Genomic DNA, 27,493 nt, shown 5'->3' on the forward strand with positions numbered 1-27,493 from the left:
TATCGCGACTCTCGACGCAGCCCGCAAAACAACCGCAGCAGCAGCAGCAGACAGCGGCGACGGCCAACGCAACAAGGAGAAGAAGAGCAGCACCTAGTTACTTAGGCCTTGACATCCATCCTCCGTCTGGCTGGCTTGCTTGGACTGACCTGACACCCTCCCGCACTTTGCGCTGCACTGCAGGTATCACGCTCCCTGTAGCTGTTTTAAGTCCTCACTCCAGCGGGATCCCTGAGACAACAAAAAGCCCACTAGGAAGAAAAAAAAAAAGAAAGAAAGGAACCTCCAGAGATCTCAAGCACACGTCCTCCGGCCAGGCATCACTCCTGGCAGCGTTCTCTTCCTTTCCCTCCACCCAGCGGGACCTTTTTCCCGGCTCCAAACACTCATCCTCGGCTTCAAGATAACAGCTAAAGGCGGGCCTGTCTCCGGGGCGGGCTTCGTCTGCCTTCTTCTGCGGCCCAACAGATTTGAGTTACTGTGCGGCCCTTGACAGCCGATATTTACGCATGTATTATTCTGGCTCTAGTCTGTTTTCTTTCCTTTTTCTCTCTCTCTCTCTCTCTCTTCTCTTAACAAAAGCTGGAACTAACTTGGCTGGTACAGGGGATAGAGCCTTGCGCTGGCTCATTATTATTTATTGCGGAGATGACGTCCCTCCCCCGGGCCGGCAGGCAGAAGGGAAAAAGCAAAGACAGAGCACGACAGATAGGGCCCTAGGACGAATGGGAGCCGGCATGGAAAAGACGCATGGATGAAGAAAAAGAGGGACAGCAAAAGAAACGGAAAAAGCAAAGAATGAACGTTGTTTGTTCATGAAGGTGCCGGTTTCCCTCGAAGGTTTACTCTTCTGGTTTCGAGACGTAATTTTTATATCTCAGGTCCACAGCCAAGTCGAAGGGACGAGAAAAAGAAAGGAGCATCGAACTAAATAAAAAAACAAAACCCAGGCAGGGTTGTTTGCGTGCATTGGATATATTTAATCAAGCCCATTGCAGGTACCGTGGACAGGTCTCGCCGTTGTGGGAGAGAGCGAGAGAGAGGCGCCAATGCGAAAAAGATAGAGAGATCAAGAGAGCACAAGACGATGCTAAGCCCGCCAGGAAGCAACTTGCAGCGATCGCTGAGAGAAGCTCTCGAGAGACGGGAATCAAGGGGAACCCTTCGTTCACTCAAGATTGTACCAACCGGCGCCGTTGACTTTTCTTCCAACGACTTTCTCTCTCTCTCAACCAACCCGACCTTTCGAAGCCGGTTCCTAAGCAACCTCGCCAGAGCTTCGAGCTCGCTCCCTCTCGCAAGCACCGGTTCGCGGCTGCTGGATGGCAATTCCCTTTATGCAGAGCAGCTCGAACAGCAGATTGCCAGCTTTCACAATGCGCCCTGCGGCCTAATTTTCAACTCAGGCTTCGATGCCAATTCAGGGGTGTTTGCATGCATTCCCCAGCCAGGAGATGTGGTCATCTACGACGAGCTGATTCATGCTAGTGTGCATGACGGCATGCGACTCTCTCGAGCTAGGAAACTGGCTCCCTTCATTCACAATTCGATCGAGGATTTTGAACGGGTGCTCGAAGCACTCCTTCTCGATGACCCTCTGCTGCTGGCCGGCCAACGGAATGTGTTTGTCGCTCTGGAGTCGATATATAGCATGGACGGGGATTTTGCGCCAATACGGGAGGTTCTGGACATACTAGAGAGGAAGCTCCCGCACGGGAACGGGCACGTTATCGTGGACGAAGCTCATGCAACCGGAGTATTTGGCACGCATGGCGCAGGTGTTGTGCAACAGCTAGGCGTGGAAGATCGTGTTCTTATCAGACTGCACACGTTCGGCAAGGCGCTGGCTAGCAATGGAGGTACTCTCTCATACCTTAAATCTTAGGCTTGTGCGAAAATTCCGGCGAACAGACACAGCTGACAACCCCGATTACCACAGCTATCATTCTTTGCTCCCCGCTTGTTAGAGAATATCTAATCAACTATGCCAGACCTCTCATCTTCACCAGCGCCTTGGGCATGCCCTCCCTCGCCGCAGTTCGCACAGCATATGAACTGATGGAAGAAGGGCAAACACGAAAGGTAAATATATATTTTATCTGACCTTCCTAGTCGATCCCTTTATCTGGCTTCAAATTCTAACCCCTTCCCGTTTGTTTTAGCTGCAACTCCATCTTCAGGACCTCATCCAGCTCTTCCGTGAGAAGCTCATGCAAGTTTCCCTATCGGATACCTCCATACTTGAAGCAAAGCACTCTCCTACGTCGCCTATCTTCTCCCTCCAAACCAAGTACCCCCGCGAACTATCCAAAGCATGCCAGGACGCAGGCCTGATGGTTCGAGCAATCATGCCGCCCACGGTGCAAGTGGGGACCGAGAGAGTACGAGTCTGTTTACATTCTGGAAACGATATGGAACAGGTACTATTACTTTCCGGAGTAATTGAGAAATGGGTAAAGGAAAAATCCAACCATGCTACTGAGAATAGGCTGGAGGCTGCAAAGCTATAGTAGTAGCGTAGCTAAGAAATGAATAAATACTACCTAAGTACCTCTAGTAATACAAGCATAAGTGTTAGACATAAGTATTTGGGGCAGGGGATTCCTATACCAGCCTTTCTAAGTTTCTATTTGGTACAGCTCTATCATGATGCACAGCGAATTGATGATGGTATAATAAAGAAATTTCTCATTTTTTGGAAGCTTCATTCGACATGGAGCTAATGCAGCCTGGGTGCGGATATATGTATGTTATACGAAGGAGCCCACTTGGCTTCTTATCCCGGTAGGGTAGATAGATATATAAGGCACACTGGGATCCGTAAGTACACTATAGTGGTAATAACTATTCTCTAATAGCATTTTCCGTGTAATTCGCTAGACGTGAGAGGTGACAAAGTTGAGTACAAAGCAGCATTGGTTACCCCTTCCCAACCTTTTTTTATGCCCCAGTCCCTTAAGAAAAGAAATTTAAAGAGATGTGAAGAATCAATCATAGATTCCATCGGTAGATGTATTTAACCAAATGGAGCCCCCTTTTTTGGGTGATGTTAGTTGATTTATTTAAGCAGTGGTGGTGGGATCGGTGATCAACTTGGTGATCATCCCAATGGCAATGGTTTGACCCTACTTCAACGTTAGCTGACAGCACCATTTGAAACCATGCGAAGAGATTTTTGGAGAAACGAACCTGATCACGTAGGGTAAAGCGTCCAAGCTGATTGTAGTCTTCAAACTTCTCCACACAAACAGCACTTCCACCACTAGCAATCTCTAACCGAGCAATAATGGTTTGACCCTTGCTAGCAAAAGCAGGTGGTTTTTTGCTCTTGCGTCCAGTTTCCTTTTGCACTTTGTGTAGAAGTTCGGCAAAAGTGACTTCTTCAATAGCGGAATGAACATGCATCACACAATTAAATCCAGCCGTTAGGATGCTCTTCAAATCAAGAATACGGATCTTTGCTTCAAAAGCCGTTACACAATGTACGGGTCGTTTGGGCGAGCACATGACAAAACCTGGGAGAATATCTTCCTCCTCCACACCTCTAAGACGGGCTCGAATCTGGTCACCGCATGTGGCGGTTTGGATTTCATCCTCAGTTTCACCGTAGAGCGCTGTGACGGTAATTTCGGTTCTGTTGGGCATAAGGATGCAGGTAGACCCTTTTTTAAGAACACCAGATTCAATTCTGCCTTCAATAACGGTTCCCATATCCTTGTACTTGGCGCTAATCGGCATCATGAAAGGCGCGTTGATCTTTCGTTCAGGCATCTTCATGTTGTGAAGGTATGGAAGTAATCCGGGGCCATCGTACCATGGAGCAATATCCTTGGGAACTGGCTTATCGATACCAATGGTTTTCTGAGCGGAGATGGGCATGAAATGGAGGTCTGACTTCTTGTAACCCAAAGCTTCGACATACTTGCCAATCTTCGTCGTACATTCATCATATCGAGCTTTACTCCATTCGACAGTTGGGTCGTCCATCTTGTTAACTGCGATGATCAGTTTCTTCACGCCGGAGTTTCTGGCCAACAATGCATGCTCTCTGGTCTGGCCACCTCTCTCGAAACCAGTTTCGTATTCACCCTTTCGAGCAGAAATGACCAAAACTCCAACATCAGCCTGGGAAGCACCTCCAATCATGTTAGGAACAAACGACTTGTGTCCAGGGGCATCTAGGATAGTATAGTGTCGTGTCATAGGTCCGTCAGGTGTGTCTCCACTCGTCTTGAAGAAGGCTCGGCCTACTTCTACGGTCTTACCCTTCGATCGCTCCTCGTTGGTCAAATCAAGGGCCCACGAAAGATACCAGGTCTCACGTCCAGCGTCCTTGGCTTCTTTCTTGTACTTTTCCATTGTTCGTTCGTCAACCATCCCTGTGCAGTATAGGATACTTCCACCTAATGTCGACTTTCCAGCATCAACATGGCCGATGAAAACAAGGTTAACGTGCTCTCGTTTTTCTCCGTAAATTTCCTTGAGGGTAGCTTCATCAACATCCGCTGCTTGTTCCTTTGCAACAATATCGGCATCACGGTTTGCGGTCTTGCTGTCAGCGGCGCGACCGGGAGATGATCGACCAGATGATGGAGTTGGCGAAGAAGCACCTTTCTTCTCCGTCTTTTCGATAGCTTTTGTAGCAGTGACCTTTGCTCCTGCGGCTGCGGCTGCAGGCCCAGTGGATTTTTGTGCTTCCGTAGTAGATGTTGCGCTGGCTGCAGGCGCCTTGGACTTTGGAATATCCCCGCCGATCGTCAACACTTTAGCTTTGGGTGGCTGGGATGCTGGCGATGGCTTCGAAGGCTCTGATGGGGTCGGTTTAGGGGTAGCCGCGGCCGCGGCAGTATCAGTGGTGGCATCAGTGGTGGCATCAGCGGGAGCAGGATTGGATTTCTCAGCGGTCGATGGTGGCTGCCACTGTTCCTGTTGTGGGGGAGGGGCTTGCTGCTGATATTGGTTGAAGCCCTGGTTGTAACCAGCATGCTGCCCACTCTGGTAGCCTCCCTGGTAGCCCCCTGGCTGCGTGTAATGCTGGTTGTATTGAGGATACTGTTGTTGAGGATAACCCCCATATCCGCCAGCATACGGATAGTATTGTGCTTGTTGCTGGTAGCCACCGTACTGTGGGAACTGCTGGCCGGGGACGAATGAAGCAGCTCCGGGCTGGAATGTAGCAGCGCCAGGCTGGAATGAGGCCACCTGGGGGCGGAAGCTCTGCTGTTGCTGTTGCTGTGCTTGTGGCGCCTGGTTGAGGTTCAGGCTCTGCTGCGCTTCCTTGGACAAATTCTCATCCTGGGCGGCGGGGTCGTCTTCCCACGAGTCGAGGGCAGACATATTGGTGACCGGAGGCGTTATCGGGGATATGGATATGAGGCTCAGAGAGGATGAATCTAGCTATCCGATGGTCTGTAGGCGTGAAAACGCTGCTCGTGTGTTTGAGGCTGGTGGTCGTAAGTGGGATGTTGAAAATGCGGAAGATCTTTTGATAGACGGGGCCCGACGGCGGTGGTCCCGTGACCTGACCCGCCTCAGCCCTCAGTTGTGACTCCGAAAGCAGACGAAAGCCGATAATGAACGTTAGGCAGCGCAGAGAGAAAACATTATTGAATGGCGTAATGAAGTTGAAGAGAAATCCATTAGCTACTAAAACACAGAGCTGAAGTGCAAGTACTTGCTCGGTAGTACAAAATTCTTTGGCAGGAACGGTATTCTAGCTAGACCGTTGCAGTAGTATATGGAGCAAAACAATCACTCCCCAGAAGACCAACATGAGACCACGCGATGGGTCGGCGACTCCCTGAGGATGAAAGAGGAGGCCCGTTACTATTCATCTCCATCTCGTCAAGCCTGTCAGGGCGGTTCATCCAGGCCACCAACCGCTCAAACAAGTGGCTGTGGGTCAGAACGACTTCCATACCAAGAGTGCCATTCTTTTCCCCTTGTTTTCCGTGGATGAGTTTGAGGCAGCAGCCTAAATATATATCGGTCAATAGTTGTTGCGAGTGTTGTAGAAGCACCTGGTTGTTAAGGCAATGAAAGGAAATTGAACAGTATGAAGGTAAGGGGCAACCCAATCTACCGCAACGGGTATCAAATCACTTCTAAAGTAGTAAGGAAGCCTTTATCCAACGACCACAAATGCCTTGTGGCAGAATTCCCAGATTGATACAGCAGTCTAACTGATAAAATGGTCAAAGCACGAAGCTCAGGAGCCTTCATAGCCCGAGCTTGCATTTTAAGCGAAGAGAAGCAAAGAAAACAACTCTAGCTGGCTGGGGTACTCTTCCCTTTCCCTTTCTCCTGGATATTTGAGCATGAAGCGCTATTACCCTCGTCTTCGTAGAGATGGTGCTTTTCAATGTAGTCGATCACAGGGCGCGGAATTAGATAGCGAACACTCATCTCTCGTCGAAGGAATAGTCTGATCTTGGTGCTGCTAACATCATTTTGAATGAGTTGTTGAATGACATAAATGTTTTCTTTCCATGGCTGCAGGCCAGCAATGGCTTCATCGATATCGGTACCGCTACGTTCGACAATAAATGTCTGTATTAGAGTCGCCCAGTTAGTTTCATGAGTTAATTAAGATCCTAAGGAAGGATAATGGATAATAAAAAAAAAAAAAAAAAAAAAAAAAAAAAAGAACAAAACCTACCCCGTATTTCCCAAGAATGTGATCCAAATCTTGCTCACTCCAAACTCCTGGTGTCGACATGGTATGGATCAGATCAGCTCCTGCAAGTAGCGCTATCCTCACTGGTCTCTTCGTGCCATCTCCGATGTCTATACCGCCATAGTCATGATTGATGATCTTATCAACATGGTCTAAAACCTTTGCGGTTGGGCTGTATTCTTTCTGCATAGCTTCCCAGGGATCGACCATCAACCAGTCTGAGGTTTTGTCCACGGCCAATCGGCACATGTTTATCCTATAAACACGAAAACATTTCACGTATTAATCTCTGAAATTCGGACGCCGGTCAAACTCAGCAGATGACGGAAAAACTAACCTGTGTGATGCAGAGGCAAGACCAGCCTTCCTGTATGCGTCTGATACAGGAGACAGATAGCCTCCGATGAGCTCGAACTTGGTGCTGAATTTGACAAAGTCTGCCGCCATCTCGAACATACGTAGATGCAAATAGGTAATGGGCGAAAATGAGCCACAGGCAACGAGTAGCAAGGGAGTCTTTGACGGATCATCCATGACCTTCTTTAGTCTGTCGTTAGGAAACGAGTAGGACTCTTGTGCCGAACTCGCCATGGCACCGTCTATGCCGTCAACGGCTTGCTGTAACTCCCCGCTGTTGCCGGCCATTGGGAAGACAAGCAGCAGGCACTTCCACGGCGCCCACCAAGTTAGCTAACGGATGAGCCGGAGTGATAAGGAGGAGGCACAGCCAGGCAGTGCGTTATTCTCAAAGCTGTTTCAGCGTCCTAATGGCTGCGAGACGGACGGTCGATGGAACTGCAGAGGGAGATGGGCTGCCTGGTGGGAAAAAGCGGGGAGTTGCTCCAGGCCTGTGACGAGTTTACCTTGTTAAACAAGCTCTGGCAGGCGTTGGTTAACTAGCGAATTTGAAAGCAATGCGGAACCGTTCACAGCTTTGTTCCTGTGTAGATTTCGAGTAGGGCCTGCTTTTCTCGTCCACGATGCATAGCACTGGCCGATGTTGAGATGCTAGACCAAGAAAAAGAAGAAGAAGAAGAAGACGATAGCGAAAGAAAACTCCTGGACTTCCTTGTTTGTTCGTCTCGAGTCGACGTTTTGGTGCCGGTTAAAGCGCCGGCAAGAAATGTCGCGGGCTCTTTTTGCCGCCGAGGCCGGCATGAGGTCTGAAATTGCCGCTTTGGGACTAGTTCCAGTGCTTGTCTAACTAGTGGCCGAGTCAGCGTGTTGACTTTTTTTTTTTTTTTTCCTCTCCTTTCTTTCTATTCTTATATATAAAAAAGTAAGAATACGAGACGAAGAAGAGGGAAAGGAAGACAAGGACAAAGAAGACTAGTAGACGAGCCGAAGGTGATGTTGGAAAGTTGCCAGGAGTGAGCTGTCAGGCCGGGCAGAAGCTCGGAGGCGGTCATGGTCATTCGCTTTACCTCATATAACTAGCTCGTTATACGGCTTGTTCGCCCCTCCAGATAACTAGGGGTGGGTTTGATAGGAACGACATACCCCAGCTAGTTATCTCATGCATGAAAGTTGCCTTTAGTGGGCTAGAACTTGTTATAGATACCTACAATACTCGGCTGTGACGTTTGGAGCGGTGTCAGGGGAGCTCCGTCTGGGCAGCGCGTGGACTACAAAAAGATAAAGCCTTGGGAAACCTGATATTTCCTACGATAAATGGTAGATATCTGGGGTATTTGCAGCCATGGATCTTCTTCTTTCGAAAGTAGGTGATCCAGCTATGTTAGAATATACTATTATTCCTCCCGGCGGAAGACAGTCTTACAGTCCACTGACCCTTTCACCCACAGGTCACCCAGCAGGCTATGAACTATGCTATCAGGTATTATTAGCCTAGATAATTCATATAAGAAAAGGAAGGCAAGGGAGAATGCTGATATAAAGCAGATCTGGTATCGCCATAACTGCCACATATGCGATACGTCAATCTTCAAAGCTCCTCAAGGTGAGCTACCTGTTTGCTTCAGCATACTCTATCCTCTCAAGTTTGCGTATTACTAACAGGTAGAGGTAGAAAGTCGATGGAGCCGAGCGAGAGGAATTACGGTCTCTCCAAATTCGTCTGCAAAGCAAGATACAAGTAAGTACGCTGCCCCCTTTGCAAGAAAACGGTTCTGTTGACTTTACTAGATTATATCTCCTGCTATTGATATGATTGAACTCATGTAGGTTTGCACAACCGCCGCTTATAATGCTTGTCCAGCCCTAATGTGAGCGTGACTACAGTGCTGCAAGAGGAAACACGTCTCTTGAATCCGCCGTCAATCTTACAAAAACCTTAAGATTAGACATTCAGAATATAGGACAGAGATTAGCACGGGTCGTTGGTAACGAAGAAGCTCATGGGAAAGGGGCTTCTGCCAAGCGTCGGGTACAACTTGATGCTGAGATAAATTCTGTCATAAAAGAGATAAGGACGCTTCTAGATCGCATTGAGGATGCAGTACCGCTCATCAACCTAGCCATCACCACTTCAGGGGCAAGGCTATCAACTACATTACCTTCTACCGTCTCACCATCTCGGTTACTACAGGCTAGTACGTTTTTAACGGCTGGCGACACTCAGTTCTCTTTAACGCCAAACCGTTCGGTGCAAGTTGGTCCCACCTTCACGCTATCCATATATCTTCTTTTTGCAAGTCACGTTCGACCCACAGATGAAGAGGGTATCCGAGAAACTACATGGAAAGAGGTTATACACAAGGCTAGAGTGAAGCTATGCCGTGTGCCTATGGATGTGGTTCTTGCAGATCAATACGGAGATCGATGCAACCTTCGAAGCGAGGCTAGAGCGGACGAATTTGCTTACCAGATACTTATCATTGAAGACCTTGATGATGGAAGGGTTCATTCATTCGAAGATGATGAGCCCAAGCCAGGATCCTTTGAAGGTGTGGCCCAAGCCGGCATCAGGGATGTTATCCCTGTACACCAGATATCCAAGATCTTCTACGCAGACACAGGAAAGATCTTAAACATTGGGACAGAGGGTGAAGCCAATAATCCTGTGCTTCTTCTGAAGAGAGATATAAATGCGATACCTCCACGAGGAATGATTGAAAGAGAAGACCTTACTGGATACTTTGACTCTGAGGATGGCCACTATCCTGAACAGGAGCCGTATGACGACGAACAAGCACAGATCGACGCGCAACTTATGGCATCACAGGGTATGCATAAACCCTCTGATCCTGTACGATACCAAAATGACATCCCTGAACATTGGCAGTTTCCCCCAAGCCTTGATCTGGAGTGGATAGCTCTCGAGGTCCACCAAGAGGAACCTGAATCTGACGACGATGACAATGAGGAAGACGAGCCAGAGGCAGCTTCTGCTACAATCACAGAAGAAGATGAACTTTCCGAAAACTTAGCAAAGCTGAGTATCCCCAATAAACATAAGTCACCCTCAAGTCAAGTTGCAGTACCCCCATATCCAGACCAACCAATGTCCTCTTCGACAGTCTCCAACCCTCTATTCAATAATATTCGAACCTCATTGTCGCTGCTAGAAACATTACTACGGCTTACTTCCCTCCAACAATTCCAGCAACAATCCCATCTCTCCATCACAGATGAACTTCTCACATTTTTCCTCGAAGAATCGTCTGCCACAGGTGCAGGTGGAGACGAACAACATCGACAGCGTGTCCGATCTGAAGCTCGAAGAAAAGTCGGTTGGGACCCATATGACGAAAGTCCTCTGAAGCCTCGCGGAGAAGACTATCAGTATCAGAATGAGCATGGTTCCGTGGCAAGTACTCCCTCCAGATACCAGCCGCAGCCTGTAGATCCGGATGAAAGTTTTGAAGAAATACCTGCTCAAATAAGAAGCAACCATGATGGTAGATGTCGGGAATCGCCACAAGTTAGGCGACGGAAAGAATCGTCACTGGCATTGTCTCCAACCATTCCCCGTCCCCTCACCCCTGCATCACCATCCCCTAAAGAGAATTACACCGAAAATAATGATAGAAAACTGTCCAGTCTCAGATGGCAAGTTCCTACGAACAAACCAGCGAAAAAATGATTGGTAAAGGATATTTGAACACAATAAATGCTAGGGCTATTTATTTAAGTGAATAGATGATATTAGCCTTTTTTTTTTTTATACTCTACAGCTAGTTATCTGCCTACACGAGATAATATTGATAGATGGCAAGATGATAATTTCCCTACGCTCAATCATTGTTGAATTGCCCTTTGGCATCACCACACGAACAGGGGGCTTTAGTCATAGTATTTTTAAATGGCTGAAAAATGAAGACAAGTAGGGGCATTCTCAGTATTAGTTCATGTAGCTCATAATGAAAGACAAATTAGGTACTCATGATTGGCAATGACCAGTATATGAGAAGGTTACCGTTGTGGTTTGGAGCTTCTTGAGCCACGCCACAGGTGTCTGATTAAGGCTCAAGAATAATTATGTTTTTGTTATACAATCAAAGTCAAATACTATGGGGAAACTGACATTGCAAATAGTTGCGCAGAGCAAAAAGGAGGCTATAAAAAGCTTGGCATTGACCCACTTCCCGCAACCTTAAAGAAAAGAAGCAGTGAATATTCAAGCTCTGGTGAAGTCCTTATTTGCTTTTTAATTTGAACGCCCAATTTAAATTCTTCACCTTAGTTTGCATGCCACTCCGACTGGCACAAAGTAGAGGCTCTCATACAAAATCTAGTGTGCCCTACCGTATTCCAAGATGCCATAATAGATATCAATACAAGTCGGTGTATCATTTGACTAATCCGGAGAAGTAAAAGTCATGGGCATTGTCATATTTTATATTTTCGGATAACCTATTCAAGTTGGGAGAGTGAGCATAGCTTGGAGAAATATTTGACCGTGATAACGTACTCGGTGGAAGTCATCGCGCGCTGGAAGCAGATAATGTCCCCGTCGCCAATCTCTAATTGTTTCATTGTCTTTTTTCCTTCCATCTTCTTTATCAAAGTGGGTTTAATTTCCTATAATATTGCTGGATTAGCCCATCTGCATGTGAAAAATATATATCTATGACCAAACACACCTCGTAGTAAGATACAGGGGTATTGGACTCCCACCCCATAGCCCTGCAGATCATAGGAGACAGGTCATCAGGCCTGTCATCAGGCTTGACGTAAACAGAGCAGAACCCTGTAATTGCCTGTTTTGTTACATTAAAGTACTTGAGGAACACTAGGGATGAATCAGATCCATTTCTATCCCCATATCGACAACTATCACTCTCAACCCAGAGCTGGAATTCATGTGGGAGTCTGGGATAATGCGTCTTCCTTACATCTCCCATCGTCACCCCAGGGTCCAGAGGAGGGCCAATTGGTCGAAGGGTTCCATTTTGTCGAGTTATCATTGGCCAAATTCTGATGTCTTTTCCAGGTATATTCAGCGCCTGAGTTACCGCGCTAACAAGTTCCTGCACCAGCATGTTTTCCTGAAGGTGGCTGTAACATAGAGAACTAGCTGACTTATCATCGATTGGTAATATGGGAACAATATCGAGCCCATGGTGTTTGTAGAAGTCACTAATAGAGAAGAGCCTAACATTGATGTCACTATTAGCAGTAAAATGAGCCTTAAGCTCCTTGCTTTGCGTGTTTATTGCCGCTGCGCCCTCCTTTGTTAATTTGGAGCTGTAGAAATCTCCCAAGTGATCTTCTTGTGCGTATGAAGACGGCGAAGAATAAATTCTAGTAGGAATTTCATCTTGTAGTACGTCTGCTAAGACACGATTAGCTTCAGATTTCCGTATGTAAATCAACATGGTGGCTGTTTTTTCCTGGTATTTCTTTGCATTATAATAAGGCTCCAAGACCTTTGGATGTGGTTGTTCCTGATTGGTTTTTATGACTCCGAAATTGTCATTCATAGCTTCCTTCATTGTAGCCATCGTGACCCTGTCATCATCGAACTTATAGAAGTGTCCATCAGGCTTCGGTCTGATAAAAGTATAGTAGTGAGGGTTAGACGGGCCGCTTGCATGAACCACAACACCGTAGAGTATATAGTCCCATGACTGAGATTTATCAACTTCGTTGGAGAGATATGGTGACATATCGATTTCTTCTGGAAATTCGTGGTAATCCGTAATCTTTTTCATTTCTCCAGCATTGATGTCAAATTCCACTCGGTTGAGGTAGATGGTAAGAACCCATGGAAGGTGGGAAAATGTGTTGCGTCTGATCACATCTTTTGTCTCAAATATGGCCCCGGTGTAAAATTCCTTGAAAAGGACTGCAGAGGTGTAATCCTTGAAGCTATCCACCAGTGTTCGGTGTCCACGGACATTAAGCTCGACATGAGTGAATACCTCCTCCTTAGACCATTTATAGGAAACATTAACAGTAGATAAGTTCGTCATACCCCTAATGGTAAAAAGTTTTTTGAAGATATCACGGCAAGGGGCAACCTCGAGCCTTTTCTCAACACATGATAATAAAATGCTTGAGAATTCCTGTGCATCCTGCGGTTCACAGAGGTGCATTGCTCTCCAACCAAAGGAGTCTGTAAGTTTGACAGGCGAAATAGCGGATGACTTTGTCTGAAGTAAGCAAAAGACATGCTGCAGCGCCCAAGCTTTATCTGTTGGCTCATGTATAGCTGTGGGCGCTTGGTATATTATCTATTGGGTGTTAGTCCGATAAATCTAGTAGAATTAGGCTGATATAATGCTCCAACCTTTCTAAACAATGAGATGTGATACAAATTTTGAACAACGCAGCTCAGGTAGTCGGTTGCTCCTAAGTTACTCACCCCGACCAGGCCAGTTACGCTTTTTGAATCATACCTAATTTAGTAAATATTAGATTCAACCCACAGAAAAAAGAGAAAACGAATACTAGATAGTTATACTTGACAAGATTATGCCACAATAAACCCGTTGGATCCTTGATTACCCGGACATAGGCAGTTATTTTAACACCTTCTGTACCTGAGAACGGAGATCCAGGGGGTTCCAAAGATATGGATGGCTTTTTACGTTCACAGAATTTAGTGAATCCCCAATCGGGCTCTTCGCCGTTGAATCTATGAGCAGCAGCTTTTAGGCAGATTAGCTGACTGTTCGGACTGACAAACAGGGGCGAGTTCTGGGGTAGAAATCAACCATGGGAAACATAATTTGAGGAATTCTTTGGATCCCACAGAACTAGCGCAAACTGAACACAGGCGTGCCAATCTTTCGAGGGTAAGCTAGCATCAATGTACCGCTGGAAATATATGGATACTTTGTCCACACCATTTCCTTGGGGGTAGAGAAGAATTTGCCTGGTTGTGGCGATCAGTATAGTGATTGACTTCAACAAGAAAACTACTCATAAGAATATTTCCAAACATACCAGGAGCCACTTCCACACTGAAAGGGAATACCAAGCTCTTTCTTTTGTAAGCTAGTCCAGTCTGGAATCGTCCAAGTGCTGTGAGTTTGCTCTTGTGTCTCAAGGTCGTTGCCGAGAGGCAGTAATTCTGCCAACATAGCTGCATCTAGATAGTATTCATCCCTAAGTAAATTGGCATTTCATGACATACAAGGGTATCAAGTATCTCACGGTCAGAAGCAGGTGGTTTGGCGGTTTCTGTAGGCGCCTTAGGCCTAAAGGCCAAACCTGCAGTGCTCATGGTTATTTATGACTTTTCCACGTCGTATATATGAAGGTCGGACAATGGGCAGGTAATAATGAGATAATACATTGAGTCTTTCGCAGCATTCCTTCCTGCATTGTGGTCGAAGAAATTTAGCTTGATTGCCATCAAAGGGAAAAAGTAATTATATCCAATGTTACTGGGTCATCATCATGTGAAGCAGTGTGGCTTTATAAATACGAGAGGCTCCCCGCTCCCCCTTTGACAAGAGCCGCTCCCTCAGGATATTTAATGGGGAATTTGGAAGATAGAGATACGAACCTCTCCCACCTCCCACAAGAACGGCCCTGGGTGAAATACTGCGGAAATCTCAGGGGGTAAGGGGAACAACAACCCAGGAATATCATTTACCAACCAATCCAACATACACTAAACGCAGGAAATCCAGGATATCGAGAGGAAAAAATTAGCCAAATTAGTTAGGGAGGCAGTCAATGAAGAATAGTCGAAATTCCAAGAGGACAGAACACCGTCTGCGCCAAACACCAAAACCAAAACTGAAATAAAAAAAGTCCAATCTCAAGGACGAAGCGCAGACTGTAATGTACAGTTACTCCCAGTCTTCCTCATCGCTATCGTCGTCCTTTGCTGGTGTGCCGGTTTTATTCTCCTTTGGGCTGTTAGCAGAATGGCTCGTGGCACCGCTGACAAGATCGTAGCTTGCATCACTTCCAGCTTGAGATTGGAGGTCATTCGAACGGCGCGGCTCCTCGGCTTGTAAATGTTCATTGCTTGGTGTGTTACTAGACGGTTTAGAGGGGGATGCAGCTTGTGGAGTAGCAGGGGAATCTGAGTCGGAATCTTCATCCCATGCGACCTCTTCGTCCTCGTCCGTAGATACTTTGGTTTTAGTTAGTATATTGTTAAAGATGCGTTGGTGTAAAAGAGTATAGACTTACCCTTGAGCAAGTCCTTTCGTCGCTTCTCCTCTGTCTCAATCACAAGCCGTAGAAAGTAATATCGACGCCAGAAGTCGCCGTACTCGACTTTCTCGGGGACGAGTGACTCCATTGCCTTACGAAGTTCAGGGTATTTTTCTAAATCTGCTGCAATGCTTTCTGTCTTTTTGTCAACTTCGAAATTATCCTTGAACGCATCCCACTCCTTGCTAGCAGGGTCTTCTGAGAACCCTTGTAGGCTAGAATGTATGGCATGAAGCTGAGCCTCAAAACGAGTAGTATGAATGACCCTCTTGCCGTCCGAGTCTCTGCTCTCAAAAAGCACCTTTCCATCCGTTTTCTCGTCTGTAGAACTCGGCGGGGCAATGCTGACAGCCTCACGTAGGAAGTTTCGAATATTTGTGCCAAACTTCAGTAGAGCTTCGTCTGCTGCATCCTCAGCCTTCTCGAGGTCCTTTAGTCGTTTGGCAGCCTCTGAACGGAACCGTGAAATAAATCCTTCGCCATCTGCGTCCACACTATCGCTTCCAGTACCTGCCTTGTCACTTGGCTTTATGGTTGCGGCATCGTCTGCCGTTGATGACCCTTCTCTATCTCCAACCGCTTGATCCGTTTCATCAGTTGCGCTTAGTCCGCTAATCGAAAGGCCTCTCGTTCGGTCGATTAAGCTTGCTCTAAGCCCAGTAAATCCCCTGATGGCTTCCTCACTCGCTGCGTTGTACTCCTGGCGAGCACCCTCGTAATACGTCTCTGACTGCTTCCGGACATTGCTCCATAGCCCACCAAGGCGGGCACCCCAGGGCTGGGCTGATAACAGACGAAGGGAGTCTTGAAATTCGCTAGTTAAGTCCAGCCGCTGGCCGGAAGATGAAGATGGCTCGCCGGGGCTGTCGGAATCATGGGGGTTGCCGGAGGAGGCGAGACTTTCCTCTTGGATGTGGTCGTATGCTACATCCATGGCTAGAGAACGACCATGTGTGACTGACGTGAGGGAGAGCGAGGCGAAATGTCAACGGCGAGAAGGACGCTGTTGGTCGAAGCTGTGTTGTTATTTTGGTCTGTCGTTGATATCGAGGTTCTCATCACATGGCCGGTTGTGGCTGCCCCTGGACTTAAGCTAGTTAAGTTTAGCCTTTTGTTAGTACTGGGTGTATTTGTTTATTATTATTTTTGTTACTCCGTAGTTACTCTTGATGTACAAATATAAGAACCAGTGATATCGCCAGTGATATTAATATATGGGGATGAAACATGCACATATGCATCACTTTAGTGTGTCTTAGCCCAAGGACAGAGATTGAGCGAGAACTCCAGCCAACCTGATCTGAAGGTCACAGCAGCGCAACTGGCGCAGCGAGCGCATTAGTCACAGAGATCGCAGAGCTGCCCTGGGGCTTGCTAGCATGGCTACAGGCCCAAAAATGGCCAATCTAGTCTGGGATCGAAAGGAAATGAAAGCTAACTTTCATGCGGCACCGTGCCGTCGTCGTTAAGGTCATTATGGTCGTTACTATGTGGCCCCGGAACCCAGGCAGGTGGTCCAGGTATGCTCTCCATCAAGCTCTCGGTGAGAAGTTGGCTGCATGTTATTATCCTCCGTGACTCAATCTCCGTCTCCAAAGCCTGTGAGCCGGGAACCTCCACCTCAACTTCCGATTCAGAACGTTGAGATGACTCTACTTGGACCACTGGCGATAGAGCTGACGGGGCCTGATTAGGTTGAGTATCGTTCTGTCGAGTTGAGCTGGTGTTCTCCCACCCATGCTGTGGATCTGCTTTCGCCAGAGTTTCCTGATTATCGGAGCCAACGATAGATGGGAGGTTAGACTGCGAAGATTCGACAAAGGGTCGGGCAAGCCAACGAAGCGGAAACCGAAGATTGTGATGCAGGAAACTTTTCAAATGCATAGCTCATGGGCTGGCGTGTATAGTATACAGACATCGTATCAGACATGTAAGTCGAGGCTGGGAGATTTTGGCTTGACTGCTCGATATTACTCTCAAGAGAGAACTGCGGGCCACCCTGATCGCTTGATCCAGATTTTTGTGTACCCTTAATTTCGAGCGCATTTGGACAAACATCTTCGATAGATTCAGGTTTTGCTTCGCCATCCGTCTCATAAACAATGCTTTCCGGTTTTCCTGGATCCGAAGCCTGGAGTTCTTGTGTCTGGCACTCTCTACGTGCGGCATTGAACCGAGCATTGATATCCTCTCTGAACGAGATAGACGGGTCGGAAATAGCTCTTGGAGAAGAGAGTACAGAGGCTGGACTTCCTGGAGCAGAAATACCACAGTAGCCGTCATCTGGCACAACCTGCGAGTCATAATCGTTTGCATTGAACCTGAGCAATGACCTGCGTTTATTGAATAACGGAGCTGCAGAAGAAGCCAATGACAGTCGAACGGGACTATTGTTTATACTCCTTGGAGTTCTCGGGCTGTTCAAGGTGATTTCAGGACTTTCTGGAGATTGAGACGAGGGGACAACCCAGCGTATTTGCTTGCGGGGAGTAACAGGATTAGTCGGTGGTAGCATCTTGCCATGTCTGGTTGCCTGTTCAGCGGATATTTCCCGACAAGACTGTCCCTTTATTGCCGACAATACCTCCAATTCTTTGGGAACATTATCAGCTGGTGGGTTTGGGGCCCCATCCTCGTCATCAACGGCATTTTCAACATTTTCCAAGATTGTCTCCATCTCAACGCCGCGTCTCTTTCGCGAGTGCCTAGGATTGTGCTCCCCAGGGTCATTCTTATCAGCACGAGAAAGAGTCCAGTCAACGTTTACCATCTGCGTCAACGTTCCGTTCGGCCTATCGTCTTTCTGTCTCTTCCTCTTCCTCCCATGATCCCTTATGGTTTGTTTCTTTGGTCGTGGCCCTCCACTTTCTTCGCCATCGGTGGTTTCCGCTTCAAGCCGGGAGCCCCCATCGTCATCTTCGCTCCTTGGATAATCCTGCGGTAGGACGAAGTTGAGTTGAGTCAATGTCTTCTGGCTCCTGGTGTTCCCACCGAGGGCAAGACGATGCTGTCTTTGCTGGTTGCGGGTACGCGACGGATAGCTTCTCCTGCGAAGGGCATATCGAGGTTTTGTGACGTTGGGCCGTCCAGCAACAGCCCTACTGGCAGACAGCGGCCGGGTCATAACGAAAACATGAGGGAGCTTTGATACGTCAGGACGGGTCCAAGTCAAGCCCAAGTCCAGCCCAAGTCGGGTTCAAAGTCGGGTTCAAAGTCGGCCCAAAGTTGAGTCCAAAGTTGAGTCCAAAGTTGGCCCAAAGAATGTCCAAATAAAGTCCGTTTGCGTCCTTCGCGTTTCTTAAATTGAAAATTTTCGCGACGCGTCTTGATTACGTAATACGAATAACACAAGAGCCGCATGGCGAGTTGAAATATATATAGATGTGTTTTTTTTAATCTAACAGCATGTACAGACTCAGGGGATGTCACTCTAGATGAATAGTTGGTTAGGGATATTAATCAGAGAGCAGCCACTCTGGCTCCGCATCATCATCCTCGGGGTCATGGGATATCATGGAGCTGCGGTCTATATCGCTGTCAGAATCGACATGTATCAGCTCGGGCAGTCCCGAGACCTCTCTTTCAGGGGAATCAACTGTCATAGGAGCTGAGCGGGTGCCATCTGCAGGTTGAGAGCTTCCAAGTTCCACATTATCTTGCCATTCAGGCCCAGTTGAAGTGACAGACAGGTGTAGCCGGGCCTGGTCTTGTTCAGGCACGACAGATAGAGTATATCGAGGATGAGAGGCGGACACCACAGGTTCTCTTTCCAGCAAGGGCCCATGAGCCATGTCTCCTGTAGAGGCTTGCTGTGGTGTTTCTGGTTCCGCCAAAAAGCTACCGCCAATGCTTTCCTGTAAATTCTCACTGGTTTCTACCGATTCATGCAGATTGTACGGGCCTCCTATAGAGTCGTCTGCAGGAGGTATCATGGAGCCAACAGGGTCATTTTCGGGTAGGAATCCGCCTCCTTGTTCCTCCACTTCTTGTGCGCTTTGCACCGTGTCTCCTCGACTACCATACTCTTCAACTCTGTAACTGTTCACCCGCTCAAGGACTCGGAGCTTGATCAAAAACAGTTTCCACATATGAAGAGCAGCCATAGTCCGGCGGGTTTCTTCAGCCTGTTGCCTTTCATCGTTAATGCCTAAAATGATTGCTTCAAGAGCTTCTCGGTACTCAGTGGCAACAACAATTCCGTCTATGACAGCTGTACCGTGTCGCTTGTTGAACTTGAAGCCAACAACTGCATCAGCATAATCAATGCGTAATAACTTAGCTGCTTCAGCCGCATCCGGATGTCTGAGGTGGAAGCCCCCCCGCGGGATCATAGAAGGTATATATACATCAATATTCCCATACTCATTTCTTGGTACCTTCCCGTCAACGACTGGCTCTGGAATATAGAGCTCTGTCTGATAGGCGGCATACATGGGTGTCTCAGGGGCTTCTTCATCAGGATTGAATATATGCTGGCGCACTTGGCCTCGCGCTTTGACTCTCTTCAGCGGCTGTTCTCCAGCCTTGACTTTGCGCCCTTGTCGGTACCAGCCATCCGCACTCTTGACGGAATGTACATCTGTCCGGCGGTATACAGATTCCAACGGCGGAGCTTTCTTGTTCAGTGATAGCTTACTCAGCCCAACTTTTCCAATCTCCCGCTTTGGATATATAACTTCATTCCACCGCAGATGCTGTTCTAGGGCATACACAGGGTGATTTTTAAAGTCCTGCACACTCGTAGGCATACCTTCACTTGCCGCCTTGGCTGTTAATTCTCCAAGCTCTAGTTGGTCCCGGTCCTCTGGGAACGGTGACTCAAGCGCGTGCATGGTATGGTTCCACCATTTTTCTCCTTCTTTGGTAGATTCAACTCGGGCTTTTCTTGTTTTTGAGTTGAACGACTTCACGTATCGCCGGGTGACATCTCGTGCGAAGCCATCTTCATTGAACGCAATTACGTAATTCATGTTATTGTATTTATCACTTGCTGGTGGCTCAAATAGCGCCGGTTTCCCCACGGTATTTGTAACCAGAGGATCAACACATACCCATTTCTGCATTGCATGATTAAATACTTCAACCCAGAAAACTGGAAAGGGCGAGTCAGAGTGTGGCGCATCGTCTACGGGAGAAATTAGCTATTAAGATATTTCGAAGTGAAGGGAAAGATGGGCCCGATTCCTCACCTCTTGCCTGTGGTGCAGGGCTTCTTGTATGTCTTGATGAAAATTGCGGTTGCCCGATCCTTCGATGAGTAGTCGTATCTTTAGGAGCAACTTTTGCTGCTGCAGTTACGCTAGAACTTGAATCATCATCTTCAGATATGACTACGTATCCTTTTGTTCGCTTTTTGGGAGACTCTCCTTTGGCCACGCCAGTGAATGGCAGAGTTTGAAGGGAACAAACCAAGCGTGTATCAACACCCACTCCCCGCAGCATAGCACAGAATAGCTGGGCACCAAAGTCTCTCGAACCCTGCATTATCTCAGCATGTTTTCGAAAGTCATTTTTTGACTGCAATATTTCGGTACTCCCTTGCAAGGCCTGTTTTGAGTGTTAGAGTGTTAGTTATGCCGGATTAAATCCATCAAAAGTAATTTATTTATTTTTTTTTCAAAGGAAAGAGGCAAATCAGACAGTTGGATCCTGAGCCGCGGAGCAATCCTCCAGCCAGTATGGCCTCCTCATCCCGGGTCCTGTAACTCTGAATCTTCGCCGAAAGGCTTCTGAAGACTGTAAAAGGCCATCCGCAAACGTAGTAGACCGGGTGAACTGTGGAAGATCCTCTTTAGGGTTCAGGCACATGATGATACGTTTTGAAAGTATCCGGCGCAGTTTTTTCTATCGCAAGAATAATATTAGCAAGCGTAACTCCACATATAAGGGATGGTACAAACCTGGGTTTCCTCATCATTACACCAAGTGTTCCGAAGTCGAATATGGCCAAGAAGACAAAGGACATGAACTTTATGTATTTCCAAGCGCAGCTTCTTTTCAGCTCCAGTTACAGGTTTCCGTCGGATAACGCCCCCCTTCTTTCCTTGGTCAGCTTCTTCCTTTCCAAGGGTGATCTGCAAAGGCTCATGCTCTATATGATGTCCCGCTGGAAGCATCGAAGGTAAAACAGATGTGGTGGAAGGACCAGGCAGGTTAACATCCTCCCACTCAGGTTCTGATTCTTCCTCAGAGGCATCAAGATCGAAGACCGTTTGCGGGGGCATAGCCGCAGACTTTTCTTTCTCTTCTTCGGACTTGTTTGTGCCTTCAACAGCTTTGATCTCCCCATGTTCCCCTATCCTCCGTCGTTTATGAGGCGGGTTGTTCCTATGAGGTAAGGCTTGGGGTAAGGCCTGGGACTCATTCAGCATTTCCTGATAGATCTCGGGTATGTCGTCATCTCCATTTTCCGGGGAGCCCGGTGACGAAATCCTTCGCCTAAGTCCACCTCGTCGGGCCCGGTGAGTGGCAGGTGAATGACTTTTCTTCGCCATGTCTGCTCAGCCGGGGCATACACTCCGGACAGATGAGTTCTTGTCGTTTTCGTTCATTAGGGCGTTAGGACCATAGCCTGTTAAGCCAGGATGCACTTATGCACACACTACTTGGCGAATACGATCCACTGGCAGCTGTTCATCGCTGCCCGTTCTCCTGCTTTCGTCTATGGTGACTATGCAGGACGTTGTTATAATATCACGTCTGTATAGCCCAAGGTCAGCTATCGGGAAAATATATTAAGGTTTCGGTTTTCGTACTTTTATTGTTCCGTGATTCCACCATTGCCCGTGCAGGTGGACGGGAGTGGACGGCCGACAGCCTTAAGGTTCCACCAATAGAACCTGGGCTAAGCCGAGGCAAAACATTCATTATTGGGGTGACATTTGACTCTTACTTCTCCTTTACATTGCTCCTTTCGTATGGAGATATGCACAAAGATAATATGTCGAGAGTAGCAGGATTTATGACATGTACATATATCTCACAAATTGATAACGAAAGAGCTATGTGGATGCAATATCTGGCAGATACGAAGGATAAAAATGTATAAACAGAAGGTAGGAATTGTATTCAGAAAAATAGGGCAGCTGGGTGGCTGGATATATAACCATAGCCATAGTAGTGTATTATTCGAGGAAGTTTATTATTGAACAAGTAATAATGAGGAAGGGTCAATCAAGATACAGGGAAAAGGAGGAGGTATCTCATAACAAAGGGAATCTCTCACACAGTATATTATAGTGAAACGGGCGAGTGAAGAGGTATGTAGCTAAAATGAAAACACGACCAGTCAAAGGCATCGAAGAGCTAATGATATGCAACCATTACGCAGACAAGGCTTCGCTGGAATTGTCATTGGGCCCTGGTAAAGTAGGATTAGGTGAGCCAGACTCTCCCTTCAGGCTGGCCTGCGCAAGGACATTTGCAATCCTATATGTAAAACATAAATAAGAGAATGATGAAGGACCCAGGAATAAAGTGCACTTACTTTTCACGGTCTTCCACCATGTCACCGCTCATGTCCTCAAGCTGTCGCAGTTGCTCCTGAATGCTCGCCACCTATATACGTAGGGATATCATAGTCAGCAAAACTTTCGATAAATAGTGCGTAATCCGCGCGGTAGGGTAAAATCAGGCAGTCCCAAATGGCTCCACGGTAGGATTAGGCATAGAAGCCCGAACCCCCAAAAATAAAGAGGATAAGGGCTTGTAACTAAGGATAGGAAATGAGGTGCGCGCACCGTCCCCGCGATAGAAGAGCTAAGCTTCTCACCTTCCATGGCAGATGGAACCGAGTCCTCCTGCTTGCCATCTGTCTCCTCCTTCGCAGGCTGCGTCTCTTCTTCCGTTGTTGCCCACTTGCTTGCCCCTAGGCCGGATTTCCCATGGCTAGTTCCATTGGAGGTTGGGGAGGCGGTTTTCTGTGCATCTTTAAGATCAAATTCAAGTTCACGGATTTTCCTATTTGCTTTGGCGACAGACGCTTCGTATTCCTGAATCTTCTCTACCATCTCCATATTCTTCTCACTTAAAGCGGCCATATCGCTCTCAAGTTGGGAGTATTTTTTCTCTACCTCTTGGGAATTGGCCTGCGCCTCAGAAGCTGCATCTTTAAGCTGGTTGATTTCTTTCAACGCAGCAGCATGAGCATCACTATTCTTCGTGGCGTCGGTTTGAGCTGCCTTGAGTTCTTCAGCATGCTTAGCAATCAACTCCTCTCGAGCTGCTTCCGCATCTTTGGCAGAGTTTCCTGCAGCATCAATACGTGCCTCCAGCTCTGCTTTTTCCTTCGCAAGGGTTTCCACCTGTGAAGCGTGGCTAGCTTTCAACTCCTCCATTTCTGCCTTCAAAGAATCAAGGGAAGTAGTGTCAGCAGCAGCCTCCTTAGCCTTTTCAAGGTCCGCTTGAAGCTTAGCAACAATCTCTGAGTGATTCTTCTCTGCGGCAGAAAGTTTCTCCGCAGAACTGGCTTCATATTCAGATCTTAGGTTGTTAAGTTTCTCTTCGTGAGCAGCCAGAAGCTCCTCAACTCCCTTTGAGTGGGTAGATTCTAAATCTTCCTTGGTCTTTGCCAAAGTTTTCTCAAACTCTTCCTTTAGCTTTGCGTGGGAATCCTCGAGCTCTTTAGTCGAAGACTCGTTTGCTTTATGTGATTCAGATAAAGCTGCAAATTTGGCGGAATGCTCTTCGATCTGTTGAGCATGGTCAGTTTGGAGTGCCTCAATCTTAGCTTTATGCGCGGCTTCAGCCTCTTCCTTTGCTGTCCGGAGGGTCTCTTGTTCCTCTTGTAATGTCTTGAGCTTTTCTTGTAATGCAACTGTCTCCGATTCATGTTTGGCAATGTCAGCAGCATGGGACGTTTTCATGGCCTCGAGAGCCTCAGAGTGCTGCTCTTTGGCAGAATTAATTTCTTGAGTCTTTTCTTCTAGTGACTTATTCAAGTTCTCGATCTCGGTGCTGAGCTTCTTGTTCATGTTGACATTGTGTTCGTCTTTGTTCTTGCTATCGGCTTCAAATGCTTCAAGAGCTTTCTGCAAAACTGCAACTTGAGCCTTTTCAGCCTCAACACCCGCCGTCAAAGTCTCAATAACAGACTTCTGCTGTGCAAGCTCCGCTTCAAGACCCTGGATGGTGGTTTTGAGGGAATCAATCTCAGCGGATGCTGCCCTCTCATCAGCACTCCGTTTCTCGGCATTAACCTTCTCATTGGCAAGGGCTTCTTCAGCTTTAGAAAGTTGAGCCTTGAGGCTTTGAATCTCAGTATCGAAAGATGATTGAGAACTTTCGACTTTGCTGCTGAGGCTAGTATTTTCAGCAGTTAGTTTTTCCACCATCTTGTTGATCTCCGCAATAGCCGCTTCGTGTTTCTCTGTCAAGCTCTTGATCTCCTGCTCCGAAGCTGACTTTGCCGCTTTTATTTCTGTCTCCGCCTCACTTCTCTCTGTGTTATGCTCAGCAGCCAGTTTTGCAAGAGCAGCGTCATGACCTGCTACCATCTCAGCCAGAGCACGGCCATGCTCAGCTGTCAATTGAGCTTTCTGTTTCTCGAGTTCATCAGCTTTGGCCTCTTGAGACTTGGTAATGTCATCTTGTAGGGACTGAATTTCTGAATTCAGTTTCTTGATTTCTTCCTCTTTCTCAAGTGATGCTTTGGTTGAATCAGCGGACCCTTTTTCGGCCTCTGATCGAGCTTTCTCCAGCTGCTTCTCAAGACTGGAAACCTTTTCTTCTAGGGCAGCAGCGCTTTGGGTAGACGATTCTTGAGCAGACTCTAATTCTTTCTTACTAGAGTTCAACTGTTCTTCCAGAGTGTTTACTTTCAGCTGAAGAGCCTCGGTGGCTTCCCTCTCGGCCTCCTTCAGTTGCTCAACATTTTTGGTTGCCTCATCTAGATCCTTATTCAGGGCGTCAACCTTACTAGTTAACTCAGAGATAGCTTTATGTTTGGTAGCAAGTTCGGCCTCTAGACTTTGAACGGCGGCCTCGTGCTCCTCGCGTTGCAGGTTAAGTGCTTCGGTGCTCTTAGACTCCCCCAAATCAGCAGCCTTACGCTTAGCTTCTTCCAATTCTTTCACAGATCGCTCAACTGCCTCCTGGTACTTGGCTTCCGCTTCCTTCAGTTTACCCTGCAAGGTCTTGATCTCCTGGAAGTAAGACTCCGCCAACTCCTCGTGTTTGGAGCTGTCTTCACCGGATTTTTCAAGTTCTGAGATCTTGTCTTGAGCTTCAGTAAGCTTCGCCTCACTGGCGGCAAGTTGGGATTCCAATTCAGCCATCTTGTCATTCTCTGCCCCTTCATCCAGCGTAGGAGCTCCGGCAGCCCGTCTGGTAACAGCAGGTGAACCCGGCGCCCCGATACGTCTCTTTGCAGCATCCGTACTAGACGTGGCTTTGGCAGAAGTAGAAATGGTTCTAGTAGTTCTCGGAGTTGTAGAGGCCGTCGGGGTGGGTCTTGCAGCAGGCTTAGTTGGCGTTTGCGAGGATGCAGTTGAGGGGCGGGAGGTTGCTGGTTTTCTCTCTGTTGCAGGTGTTATGGAAGACCTTCTATCCGCAGGAGTGGTAGACTGCCTTGCAGTAGTAGCAGTCCTCGAGCCCAGTGTTCCGGACATTGAAGTGCGCTTTGCAGTTCCTGAAATCCCACTCTTTCGAGACTCATCACCAGAGCTAGCAACAGCTTTGGCTCGTTCATCAGCCGAACTACCGATGGACATGCGTGATGCACGGGTAGTACTTGCGGCCCCACCAAGAGTCGTAGAGCCTGGGGTTTTTCTGGCGGCAGTATTGGCCGCAGGTCTAATTGGGGGTTTGCTAAGAGTGCTCCCCGAAGTCGACCTACCAGTTGTCGCAGCGGACGATTTTGTAGTTCGCGTAGCGACACCGCCTGGGCGCTTTGGGCCGCCAGCAATTAAGGAGCGTTTTTGGCCTGTTGAAGATGCCTGGCTCCGTTCTGGAGACGTAACCGGCTCGTCTTTTCCAGATGGTGTGTCCCTTGTGGGAGACCCCATTGATTCTGCAACAGATTGTTGAGCTTCTTCTTGATCGGTGACCAGTTGTTCTTCAGTAGAAACAACGGTGTCCACAGCCTCCTCAGCCGCAACAGGAACTGGGTCTTCGGTAGAGGACATATTGGCAACTAAATTGGCAGACTAGTCTCTATTTTTTTTTTTTTTTTTTTCTAATTTGCCGCTTCGACAGCGTGTCTGATGCGTGTTTAACTAGATATGGACGGTTTAATCGTGTAATCGAACTAGAAACTAGCCAACAAGTTAGTTTCGAAAAGCTAAGAGATGTAGTTGTGTATATCATGCTGGCTCAGAATAAAAGCGGGAAGTAGCTATACAGCTCAAACCACCCAGATGTAATCCCACCCAGGGGGGTTTGATGAAACTCGCCAAACACAACGGAATCACTGACTGACCGAGTAGCTCAGACACACCCTGAAGCTGAGAATTTTTTTTTCTTTTTTTTTGCTTTTCCCTCACGCGGGAGTTGTAATATTAGGATTATAGTAGATGGAGCTGGCCAGCCACCTCTGGGGTAGTTCTGACAGTGTATAAAAGCTCAGAGTAAGAGAAGCTTCTCCTAGATCGTCCCCAAGACTATAAATCAGCACGGTTGACCACGTAAAAGGGGGGAGGGCAATTGAACTGAAGCTGAACCAGGGGAATCATTTCCTGTGATCCAGGCTTATAAAATAAAACAAGGGGTCATCCAAACCCCTTGTCCCCTGGTGCCAGCATGAACACGGAATCTAGTAGAGAGAGAAAGGACTTACAGGAACGCTCTGGAAAGAGACAATGCGAGAGAACAAGAAAGGCAGACAAGAAGAAGACAGCAAAGGGGAAAAAAAGGGGGCGGCCAACTATCAACAATCCCCACGGCAAACGCTGGTTGATGGCTTCCTTCGAGTTAGTTTAAGCTTGAAACCGTCTTTGAGGCCGGCGGCGGAAGGTTTGTTCCGGGACGGCGGCGGAAAGATGTTCCGGTCATGTGACATCCCCTGGACGGGAGCTTACCTAAACTTCCAACGACGGAAACTTGCGCCGCGACGTCCAAGGCGCTGCTGTTCTATATAACTATCCCGAGGGGGAGGGAGCAGGCAGAGAAGAAGTTAGAGATAACAGAAAGCAGAGACAGCGCAGGCAAAAGAGGTCGGAGAGGAGAGGTGTGGAAGAGGAGGGGGATGATGGGCGGAGGTGGAACTGCGCCCTGTCGTGGTTCCAGTAACGCTGTGCTCCC

The 27,493-nt window shown here is 47.6% G+C and overlaps 9 protein-coding genes across 14 annotated transcripts; 2 read left to right on the top strand and 7 right to left on the bottom strand.

Annotated features, from left to right (window-relative positions):
* Window positions 1-1,087: 1,087 nt before the first annotated feature.
* TERG_00076 (uncharacterized protein) lies at window positions 1,088-2,510 on the top strand (the record flags this gene model as incomplete). Of its 2 annotated transcripts, XM_003238036.1 has the most annotated exons (3): window positions 1,088-1,859; window positions 1,940-2,082; window positions 2,163-2,510. In XM_003238036.1, the coding sequence occupies 3 exons, from the start codon at window positions 1,088-1,090 to the stop codon at window positions 2,508-2,510; spliced, it is 1,263 nt and encodes a 420-aa protein (XP_003238084.1). The 2 variants fall into 2 exon arrangements, with proteins under 2 accessions (XP_003238084.1, XP_047604997.1); XM_047749034.1 differs by lacking the exon at window positions 2,163-2,510 and having other exon boundaries at window positions 1,940-2,103.
* A 552-nt stretch (window positions 2,511-3,062) lies between these two features.
* On the bottom strand, window positions 3,063-5,337 carry TERG_00077 (uncharacterized protein; the record flags this gene model as incomplete). Its single annotated transcript, XM_003238037.1, has 2 exons — window positions 3,063-3,125; window positions 3,190-5,337. The coding sequence occupies 2 exons, from the start codon at window positions 5,335-5,337 to the stop codon at window positions 3,063-3,065; spliced, it is 2,211 nt and encodes a 736-aa protein (XP_003238085.1).
* Window positions 5,338-5,532: 195 nt separating this feature from the next.
* Window positions 5,533-7,719, bottom strand: TERG_00078 (nicotinate (nicotinamide) nucleotide adenylyltransferase). Its single transcript, XM_003238038.2, has 3 exons — window positions 7,014-7,719; window positions 6,659-6,932; window positions 5,533-6,549 (listed from the first exon to the last, which is right to left on the bottom strand). The coding sequence occupies exons 1-3, from the start codon at window positions 7,319-7,321 to the stop codon at window positions 6,268-6,270; spliced, it is 864 nt and encodes a 287-aa protein (XP_003238086.1). The 5' UTR covers window positions 7,322-7,719; the 3' UTR covers window positions 5,533-6,267.
* A 1,703-nt stretch (window positions 7,720-9,422) lies between these two features.
* On the top strand, window positions 9,423-10,721 carry TERG_00079 (uncharacterized protein; the record flags this gene model as incomplete). Its single annotated transcript, XM_003238039.2, has 1 exon — window positions 9,423-10,721. The coding sequence occupies one exon, from the start codon at window positions 9,423-9,425 to the stop codon at window positions 10,719-10,721; it is 1,299 nt and encodes a 432-aa protein (XP_003238087.2).
* A 919-nt stretch (window positions 10,722-11,640) lies between these two features.
* On the bottom strand, window positions 11,641-13,176 carry TERG_00080 (uncharacterized protein; the record flags this gene model as incomplete). The annotated part of the gene is made up of 1 exon (XM_047747546.1): window positions 11,641-13,176. One exon carries the CDS (start codon window positions 13,174-13,176, stop codon window positions 11,641-11,643), a length of 1,536 nt encoding a protein of 511 aa, XP_047603503.1.
* Window positions 13,177-14,883: 1,707 nt separating this feature from the next.
* On the bottom strand, window positions 14,884-16,190 carry TERG_00081 (uncharacterized protein; the record flags this gene model as incomplete). The annotated part of the gene is made up of 2 exons (XM_003238041.1): window positions 14,884-15,173; window positions 15,233-16,190. 2 exons carry the CDS (start codon window positions 16,188-16,190, stop codon window positions 14,884-14,886), a joined length of 1,248 nt encoding a protein of 415 aa, XP_003238089.1.
* An 864-nt stretch (window positions 16,191-17,054) lies between these two features.
* On the bottom strand, window positions 17,055-18,380 carry TERG_00082 (uncharacterized protein; the record flags this gene model as incomplete). Its single annotated transcript, XM_047747547.1, has 1 exon — window positions 17,055-18,380. The coding sequence occupies one exon, from the start codon at window positions 18,378-18,380 to the stop codon at window positions 17,055-17,057; it is 1,326 nt and encodes a 441-aa protein (XP_047603504.1).
* Window positions 18,381-18,566: 186 nt separating this feature from the next.
* TERG_00083 (uncharacterized protein) lies at window positions 18,567-21,718 on the bottom strand. 2 transcript variants are annotated; one of them, XM_047749035.1, is made up of 2 exons: window positions 21,157-21,718; window positions 18,567-21,100 (listed from the first exon to the last, which is right to left on the bottom strand). In XM_047749035.1, exon 2 carries the CDS (start codon window positions 20,317-20,319, stop codon window positions 18,712-18,714), a length of 1,608 nt encoding a protein of 535 aa, XP_047604998.1. In that variant the 5' UTR covers window positions 20,320-21,100; window positions 21,157-21,718; the 3' UTR covers window positions 18,567-18,711. The 2 variants fall into 2 exon arrangements, with proteins under 2 accessions (XP_047604998.1, XP_047603505.1); XM_047747548.1 differs by having other exon boundaries at window positions 18,567-21,718.
* Window positions 21,719-21,773: 55 nt separating this feature from the next.
* On the bottom strand, window positions 21,774-26,405 carry TERG_00084 (uncharacterized protein; the record flags this gene model as incomplete). 4 transcript variants are annotated; one of them, XM_047749038.1, is made up of 3 exons in its annotated part: window positions 21,774-22,684; window positions 22,743-22,813; window positions 23,028-26,405. In XM_047749038.1, 2 exons carry the CDS (start codon window positions 26,377-26,379, stop codon window positions 22,779-22,781), a joined length of 3,387 nt encoding a protein of 1,128 aa, XP_047605001.1. In that variant the 3' UTR covers window positions 21,774-22,684; window positions 22,743-22,778. The 4 variants fall into 4 exon arrangements, with proteins under 4 accessions (XP_047605001.1, XP_047605000.1, XP_047604999.1 ...); XM_047749037.1 differs by having other exon boundaries at window positions 21,774-22,813; window positions 23,028-26,379; XM_047749036.1 differs by having other exon boundaries at window positions 21,774-22,813; window positions 22,996-26,379.
* Between the last annotated feature and the right edge of the window lie 1,088 nt (window positions 26,406-27,493).

Source organism: Trichophyton rubrum (assembly GCF_000151425.1).
Source record: "Trichophyton rubrum CBS 118892 genomic scaffold supercont2.1, whole genome shotgun sequence".
Classification (NCBI taxonomy): domain Eukaryota; kingdom Fungi; phylum Ascomycota; class Eurotiomycetes; order Onygenales; family Arthrodermataceae; genus Trichophyton; species Trichophyton rubrum.

Coding starts and splice junctions, on each gene's coding strand:
- TERG_00078 (XM_003238038.2), bottom strand. CDS start 7,321: ATGGCCGGCAACAGCGGGGAGTTACAGCAAGCCGTTGACGGCATAGAC. Junction 6,933..7,013: donor CTTGCCTCTGCATCACACAG/GTTAGTTTTTCC, acceptor TCGTGTTTATAG/GATAAACATGTGCCGATTGG. Junction 6,550..6,658: donor ACATTCTTGGGAAATACGGG/GTAGGTTTTGTT, acceptor ACTCTAATACAG/ACATTTATTGTCGAACGTAG.
- TERG_00083 (XM_047749035.1), bottom strand. CDS start 20,319: ATGCAGAAATGGGTATGTGTTGATCCTCTGGTTACAAATACCGTGGGG.